Source organism: Coptis chinensis, chromosome 4, assembly GCF_015680905.1.
Source record: "Coptis chinensis isolate HL-2020 chromosome 4, ASM1568090v1, whole genome shotgun sequence".
Lineage (NCBI taxonomy): Eukaryota > Viridiplantae > Streptophyta > Magnoliopsida > Ranunculales > Ranunculaceae > Coptis > Coptis chinensis.
The window spans coordinates 59,296,714-59,305,805 of NC_141459.1; the positions used below are offsets into that span (position 1 = coordinate 59,296,714).

Here is a 9,092-nt window from a genome sequence, read left to right on the forward strand (position 1 = left end):
TTTCTTCAATCTCCCTATAACATGATATTGATCTCTCTTGTAAAGAACGGAACCACTTCAATGCCTTCCCCTTCAGACTTGAAGAAAAGGATTTGCATAGCAATGAATCCAGATATGCAGTTCCCTTATATATCGAAAACTGATGCCGGTATGCGAAGAGATGGTCCATCGGATCCGATGACCCATCATATTGAGTGAATTTAGGCAGTTTAAACTTCGGCGGAATAGGCATCATCTCGATACTTTGATGTATCGGATTCCTACTAACATCATCCGCCAGTTTCCTTATTGACACTGAAGTCTTCTCGAGCACTTGATTTCCCAATTGTTTTAACATCATTTCTTGTATCATTTCCTTAGTGATGGGCTGTGGTATCGACATTTCAGCTACTGGCGATACTTCTGCCCCTTTCTCATTTCTTATTGATGCCTTTCCCATATCATGACTACCTAATTTTGAACTACATTCCTCCTCTTCTTCCTCCTGAAAATCTCTAACCACGTTACTTGGACATCCTTTATTCAACATTGATTCTCCTTTCTTCATCTCTTGATTCTCCTTTAGTAAAATAGCATTCTGCCTTTCTATTTCTTTCAATCTTTTCAACACTTCCTGAAGCGACACCTCCACATCCACATTTGCTTCCATCTCCCCTCAACTTACTGAAGCTCTTGTGTTTCTTGTATACGATTGATTATCGTTCTCCATTCTTTTGTTGTTTGCTTTTTTCTTAGGAGCCATTGTAACCGAATTCACACTCTTCTATCACACTTCCTTCACTCAAATCTGTAGAAAACTCTGGATTCTGGATCTTAGAAGAAGAAAATTGGAAATTTTCTTGTTCTAGATACATAGACGGCGTCAATGTGATTACCAAGAACACTTAATTCTAACTAATGTTCTTAGTTCACACAACTCACGATGAAGATATGAATGAAAGATTTCCAAGAATTGAAGAAAAGCGATGTGTTTATTGATTGATGATAAAACTCTTTTACATTTTCTCTCTGGTTTTCTCTTTCTCTCTCTCCTGTTTATACAATTTTTTGTAGTATGAATCGAATGAAATCTTTTTCTTCTTCATTCAGCCTTTTTATAGTCTTCCCAAATGCCTTTGACCCAATCTGCTTTCGCCACATGTCCTTTGTCTTTCTATTCCCTTTCCCGCCTTATGCCTGCAAAACGTTTCAAATATCCCTGACATCTATCGAGATATTGGCCCTTATGCCAATATCTCAAGTTTTAAAATACTGAAATAAACATATCTGTGAGTACGATATTTGCCCACTACACCTTCTATTGCTTGTTTCCTGTCACATTGTGGCTGGAACTCAATTATGGAGGGACTTAGTGTTGGAGTTCCCTTTCTCTTTTCTCTGTTGGCCATTTTTTTACGATATAAAGCATGCATTTTTTATGTTTGGAAAATTGGTATCGGTTTCAACCAAGATGAAAGTGGGATCATCTCAAGAGAAGAAATCAAACAAAGATTGTTGCATTGCTTGCAAATGCAGAGATTAAAGGAAATGCAATGTGGTAATGTCCATCGGTTGGAGGAGGCGGAGGCGTGCGTATGATGTTGATAGTTTGTAATTGGAGGTGGTGTACTAGTACCCTTCCATGGTGATGGGGTTGGCAAATTGGTAGGAGGATTAGCTGATGGTGGAGTTCTGTGATGATAATGTGTTGGTGGAAGAGGTGAACTCCCAGTATGAGAAGGAGGTGCTGAACCAGGCTTTCCTGGCACATGGTTGTGGTCTTGTGGACTGGAGGGGACGTTGGTAACTGATTCTTACTAGGCGAAGGCGGTGACATTGGCGCCCAAATCGTTGGAGCTGGTGACATTGGTGGCAGCGCAAATGGAGGGGAGTGATCAGAAGGGGAGTGATCTCCTGATATGTAAAATCCTCAAACATTTTAATCAAAGCCGTCAATGTTTGTAACATAGATACTTGCCACATGGACTTTTAAATCGATATTATTGAAATGAAATTTATATTGTACTTTAAAATCGAAATTTTACGAAACTAGTATTTACCAGATTCACGCGCAACTCACGTGAAGGGTAAAGTTGCTATTTTGAAAATATGCTACTGAATAGTTAAAGTTGACCGAGTCAACTAACGGAACTGGGACCAAAAATGAATAAACCAACTTAGGAGAGTCAAACGCTAATATTCATATATAAAATGGGGCCAAAAGCTAAATAACCCAATTAAAAAACCCTCATCACTGACAATATCCGCACTCCCATCGAAAAACTATATTCTTTTTTCAAGTCGGGAGGTCATTGAAATCAGCTCCAGCGCTTCAGTTTACTCATACTATGAACGAAATTGTTAGACCAATTTACTGTGGTTTGGCTACCCCTTACTGGAAAACTGGAAAGATAATTCAGATTGGCATATTATTTCCAGTTACATAGAAAAGTTTTTCCTGCTGACAAGGTTTTGGCACCAAACGTGGACAAAAACCTAGAGCGGAAAACACAGTAACGTGATTCTTCAAAACAATTGCTATAACAATACCATCTTTACTATCAATGCAAGAGAACAGAGCTTGTTTAGATACAAACAAAATAATGAAAGCTGATGCCCAAGAAGATGACTTTGAGAAGCCGCTCACCTCATCAAAACTATGAATATACACGATTACAATGTTGAAAGTAACAACAATCGAATCATACATGACCGCTTCACACATGTATACTATTATATTTACATAGCATTACATTGAAGACAAACTGCAGTGTAATAGAGTAAAGGTTTGACTAGAAATTTCTTGCTAAGGAGACATGAGAATCTTTCTCAACTCATAGGCCTTGTCTGTGAGACAACCTGAAGCATGCAAGGAGGTGATCCATACCTGATCTGATCTTACTGGCTCATCATCGTCATTCCTGTGCCAGCTCCAGAATGCATGACTTGAATTCATGATCTTGAGCTCACCATGTCCAAAGCTTGCTTCACGAAAAACTGACCACTCTGGTGTTGGGTTTAGATATCTGTCAAGTTATCCATAATATGTGAGAAAGTAAATAATCTGCATGTGTACTGCATAGCTTCACATGAAAACATTCTTTGCTTACTTCCCCTCTCCTTAAAGAATATTAAGAAATAAATTAATTCGAATCCAGATCACACAGAAACACACTGGTTTCCAATTTACTCACAGCTCCCACTCTCCCAGAAGAAGAAGGGTGTTTTTTGCATTTAAAACAACAAAAATGTGAACATTGGATCGTAGAGGTTATTCTTTTTTTGTCCGGTACATATTTCTCAAAAAATGATTTGGACATTGTCTATTGTTTTTACACAAAAGCAGAGATCTCTCTCTATGAGAGCTCATAAATGGTTAGTAAAACAGGGCCACACTTCTTTTTTACTAAAAAAAACAAAATCTTAAATAAACAAAGGAGCATACTTTTGTGCTAGGCCTTCTCTGTTTCCTCCATCACCAATGGTTATGTGAACAGCTCCACAACTATTTGGTTTCCCCTCGTTGACACGTTTCTGCCCATCAAACCAATCAGCTTATAAAATCCAAGGCAAATGAGATTTATAAAACACAGACACACAGCCCAGCCACACACACACACACACTTACCGAGCGTTCATAAGCATGTACATGGCCAACAAACACAATATCCACTCCGGCAGCATAAAGTAAAGGTTCCATGGAAGCCATCATGCTCTCCCCTTCGCCTTGGTGTGCCTTATTACTGTTATACCATGGTACATGGAATAGTGCAAGAAGCCATGCTGTTCTATGTCGGTCAACTTTTGAAAGATCGGCCTACATATTCAATTTAAACATTAAAGCAAACTAAGCTTCATGCACTGTATTGCACAATACACACTCACACATAAACACAAACCACATGTGTGCGCACAAACACACACACAAACTTAGGGCCCACAGCTAATCCACTCTAGACGTCACTGGTGCCTTCAGAACCCCACGACATGCCAACCAATACCATTCATGACATGAGAGGTGCCTTCGGTACCACTCACCCACAAAAGCAATGCCTTTCAGCATAACTCAATTCACCTACAGATGAAAATAAATAAATGTTTCAAAATTTGTTGTTACTGTGTGGCCTCATTTGACAGCCAAGAACGGAGACAAGGGGGCAGTCGCAGCCGCCTCCCAAAACATTTTGAAAACCAAGAAATTATACTACAATCAGTACAAAAATTCCTGAATCTATAAGTCTTCTCCCCTCCAAAAACTTTCAGGATACTGTACTACTGCCCCCTCATATACTTTGTCCCCCCCTCCCCCCCCAAATCCAGATTCCTGGCTCCGTCCCTGTTGACAGGTCTCATTGAGAATGATTTTAAAATATAAATTTTGTGGAAAACTGACAATGAATAAAAAGTTACAACAATTTGAATTTTGAAATGCAAAAAGTAGAAAACCTCTTTCCTCCACGTGTGTACCTTCTCTTACCCTCTACAATTTAAACCTACTTTTTCGTTGCCCTTTCACATGCCATGCACTAGATACATGTCGTTGTTGGATGATTTGAGATAAGCTCCTGTCGGCGACCGAGTTATTTTTTTGCTAAATTTTGTAACGGTTGAGCTTTTAGGCCCTGTCCAGATCCCCCTGACATCCAAAAGAGAAGTGGGATGGACATGCCACGGCGGAGACGTGTTCAACAAAGTCATAAGAAACTTTGAGCTGTGTAAGTGCTTCACCGTTGATATCTAAATGGAAATTAGATGTTAAGTAAGCACTCAGTTGCTTTAAGAACTGACAGCAATTAAAGTTGGTCTCAGCTTTTGTATCGGGCAGAAGTTCAGATCTGTGGAGCTAGATACTGACTCAATAAAGGTTGCACCGTCTATCAATGAAATAGAAAAGCATTGCCTGAATCTGGTCAGAGCAATTCAAGGACTCTGCCAGTCCGGGAGTCAAATAGAGCAGCTGACAAATTGCCATCCCTTAATCAAGTTAGGTGTAAGTTTTTAGTTGGTTTTTATCCTCCATTAGTACAATTTTTGCAGGAGATTGTAGAGGATGATGCCCCAAGGAAACAGTATGTAAGACTTGATTAATTCTTATTTAGTAACATACAGGTAGGATCTGCCTAACCCCAGCTTTCCTTTCCAAAAAAAAAAATGATATGAAGTATTTTAGGTATCTTAAAAGTAAAATTTTCAAACATGTAAAGAGGGAAATATAAAGGCATAAAAATATCAGTAAACATGAAGTGAGGGAAGTTTTATTTTTCTTTTTTCGATCAGTAAAAGTCATTAATTCTTTGATATCTCAAGAGTAACAATATGATACAACTACATCTTGTAGCAAGGAGCTACACCCTCATTAGCTTATAAGAGAAATGAGGGAAATACTTTTATCTTTTTATCTGTCTTCCTTTTTATGCTGAAGCGCCAAAAGGCATTGCTATAATAATTATACAATAAAAGAAAATCTTCTTTTATGATAAAATGGACCTTCCTTGAACTATAGCCAAGATAAATAAATGGGACTGTTGCGGTCTTACCATCAACTTCTAAAGAGAACTTTGTAATCTTAACATCGCTTATGTATGCTAGATATCATTAAAATAGCCAAAGATGTTTCGAATAGGTAAAGAGAACATATAGAAAAAAAATGGCTACAAAAGAAATGACTGAGAAGGACAAATAAATAACCATATAATAATAAAAATGATAATAATAAGTAATATGAAGCAACTTAAGTGCTTGCTTTTGTCTAGGTCATATAGGCAATCACTTGGCTCGCTACATGCGATTCTCACTTTGGAGGGAACCAAAGGGAGGTGATTATCCTGTTACTCCTCAACCCCCGGTAAAACACCCACATACAATGATTTAATAACTATGTTCTAAAATAAATCCTACTTCTAAGACAATGTGGACTTTCATAGACGTTCGTTACAAGATATGTTTTGGATAATTGCGGTAAAGAGAGTGAACTGAATGGACATCAATTTATTTGGTAAAAGAATTCATCCTCTTGCTCATAACTTATAGTTGCATGATTAATTCAAGGTCCCAATCACAAATTTGAAGAACATGGTCCCTAGCAGTTTTCAAGAAGCGGACACACAAAAAGGGCCTAGTTCCTTATGAGTGGAATGAGCCACATGTGTGTCTGTGTGTTCTTTTCTCTGCAGTGGCCATATAAAAAATTTCACAGTGAAACAATTGTCACCCAAACTCCAACAAGGGTGTTCTCACTCCATCAAACTTCATCAAGAAAAAGTCACACAGGGTCTCCCCAAACTACTTCTTCACATTGCAAGCAATGTATATGAGTTGATGCATTTTCGTCTAGTTTGTATAGTTTTATAGTTTGAACTTATGACTCACGATGAAGGCTTCTATGCACTTGAAAAGAAACGTAAGCAATCTACATATTTCTGTAGGAGTAGATGACGATAAGAGAATTCAACAAACTAACCTTTAGCCAATTATATTGATCCGAGTACTCATCATAACTTGCATAGGAACCAAGCATGATAACATGAACTCCTGCAACTTCAAATGAGTAATACAAATTTGAACTTGATCCGCTCTCCTTAAAAGGCATCTTCCATCTGGCATTATATGATTGAAACCCAGATTCTAGCAATGGAATGCTTTCCTTTTCATGGTTGCCTTGCGTTACCATCCACGGTCTTGTGCTTGCAAGGGGCTGCACTAGCTCACCAAATGTGTCCCACCGGTGCTGCTGGTAATCAGCATAAGAAAGGTCCCCAGGGAGCAAATGCATGTCATACTTGCACTGTTCTATGTGATCAAGAGTAGATGTAGTCCAGCCTGTCTGGCCAAGATCACCTGCCACAGCAAAAGTAACTGGGAGCTCAGAGGGTGGAGTTTTGAGGTTGAATTCAGGACCTTGACCTCCACAACGGTAAAAGTATGTAGTGTTATCTTCCAAAGGTCCAATGACAGTATGGTGTATCTTTCCCGAGGTATAAAATAAGTAGCTGTAGGATGTGCTTTCTCCTTGTGAAAGAGAGGTGTAAACCCCAGGCGATGTTCCATAATCAACCAATGAAGGCGATGATTCATCTTTAGTAATCCATGTGACTCGTATACGTTTATCGCCCGCCAAAGAGATGTGAACCTGCAAATACATTGCATGGGAATAAGAGTATACCAACTATATAATTATAATAACATAAAACAACTACAATCAGTAGATCACATGGAGAACTGTGTAAAGGGGAATGATGGAGCAATATTGAAAAGAGCCACGTTCTGGACATATTGTGTCCTGACTGTCCATTTGAAAAATCTGACTGTAAAAACTTGTTCAGAATATTCACCTAAAGGAAAAACCGAAATGGGGGGTATGATAACTTCTCACTAACTAATGTTGTGATATCATCCCACCCATTTACTTATCCCAATCATCATATACGAGCCAGTATGAGCAGAATTAATCGGTTTTTGCTCCATCTTGAATTGAACATTTTGATGAGCATGTTTGTTAAGTAGTAATAATACGACCAAACTAATTTTATCAACCGGGTCACTCCGAGGGAACCCAAAAACCTCAAAATCATTTCAATTGAGTGACCAAGGCTTCCATTCCAAACAACAGTGTAAACGAATCACACTAACTCTCTACTACTATATGTGTACTCTACGCTTCAAATATAGACCATTTAATCTCTACTACTATATGTGTACTCTACGCTTCAAATATAGACCATTTAAAACTGATAGTAAGATAGTAGCAATATTTACCCACTACCTAAATAACTATCTACCACTAAATAAAATAACCATATGGACACTAGAGCTTAAACTAATGGACTCTAAAGTAATTGATTGGTAAAAAAAAATAGGCTAACAAATATTAGCACATTCTTTTCAAAAGTTGCATTGAAATTACCTGTTCAGGTTGAGAAGGGTGTCTGTGGTGCCAATGAAATTCTAGAGTTTCACGAGGTAATGGTCTGACGTAATCAGCAGCTATTGCAGAAGCGGATGGTAGTAGAAGAAGGAGAAGCTGAAAACTCAGCAGTTTTAGAGTCAGCTTTATTATTTTAATTTTTATTGGCTCCATTTTCTCCTCGCTCTGCAAAAAGCTCCTCTGCGGATTTTGGTCTGACTTAGGTTTTTGTCACTGCTAAGATGTCTCTTACTGAGTCTTACCATGTATGGTAATTCACCAAACTACCCTCGACCACATCAATAATGGACATTTCTGTGACTGCAGGCGGGCAGCAGCCGCTATTGACCTGTTACCCATTACCGACTTGATATTCCAGTTGTCTACTTATCTGGTAATAGTAATCCAAAAGGAAAAGGGTAATAAATATGCTAGTATCATTAGGCATTTTTTTGTGAGTACACTAATAACCAGTGTTTCAAAAAACTCTAGGCGGTAGTCGGACCGAGGCCTTCTAGGCAGTGCCTAGACTGGCTAAGCGCTAGGCGGTTTTTTTTTTTTTTTTTTTTTTTTCTAATATATATAGTAATATACACATATACTACAAGAAAAAATCATTTACCATAATTCAAAAAATAAACACAAATAAAGATACTTATTACAAAAATATGTAATAGTTGAAGAATATTGACTTCATATAAAAACATACTCATTGTTACAGTGACATAATTTACATTAGACTTAAGTATTTTAAACTCATTTAAATCTTAAGCCTACACGGGTTTTTATTTTTCGACATTTAATCAAAAAAAAAAAAAAAAAAAAAAAATTGGACCGCCTAGACCCGCCTAGTCGGTTCACCGATTTTTTAAACGACTAGGGCCTAGGCGAGTCAGTTGGCCGCCTAGCGCCTAAGCGGCCGCCTAGACCGATTTTTAGAACAATGCTAATAACCCAAATGCAGGGTCGCCCTGCGTTTGAATGGGCCAATACAAGGTCCGCAGAATGAGGCCTTTATTTATTTTTTTTTTTTTCAAAGAATGGGCTTTTTATGTGGGTTTTTAATACTATAGTGGGGTTTTTTTTAGATTAATGGGCCTTTTGTTTTAGTTTATATTTAAGGGCCTATGCAAGGCCTTAGACGACATTGGCCCAGGGCCGGCCCTACCCAAATGCATGGCAAGGCAAGCGATAGATGCTGATTGGAACA

General features: G+C 38.2%; 1 protein-coding gene across 1 annotated transcript; it reads right to left on the reverse strand.

The window, feature by feature from the left end:
- Window positions 1–2,514: 2,514 nt before the first annotated feature.
- On the reverse strand, window positions 2,515–8,281 carry PAP18 (purple acid phosphatase 18). Its single transcript, XM_086557250.1, has 5 exons — window positions 7,883–8,281; window positions 6,440–7,108; window positions 3,608–3,796; window positions 3,425–3,513; window positions 2,515–3,005 (listed from the first exon to the last, which is right to left on the reverse strand). The coding sequence occupies exons 1-5, from the start codon at window positions 8,054–8,056 to the stop codon at window positions 2,786–2,788; spliced, it is 1,341 nt and encodes a 446-aa protein (XP_086413376.1). The 5' UTR covers window positions 8,057–8,281; the 3' UTR covers window positions 2,515–2,785.
- Window positions 8,282–9,092: the final 811 nt, after the last annotated feature.

Coding starts and splice junctions, on each gene's coding strand:
- PAP18 (XM_086557250.1), bottom strand. CDS start 8,056: ATGGAGCCAATAAAAATTAAAATAATAAAGCTGACTCTAAAACTGCTG. Junction 7,109..7,882: donor ACCCTTCTCAACCTGAACAG/GTAATTTCAATG, acceptor ATGTATTTGCAG/GTTCACATCTCTTTGGCGGG. Junction 3,006..3,424: donor AGAGAAGGCCTAGCACAAAA/GTATGCTCCTTT, acceptor ATAACTTGACAG/ATATCTAAACCCAACACCAG.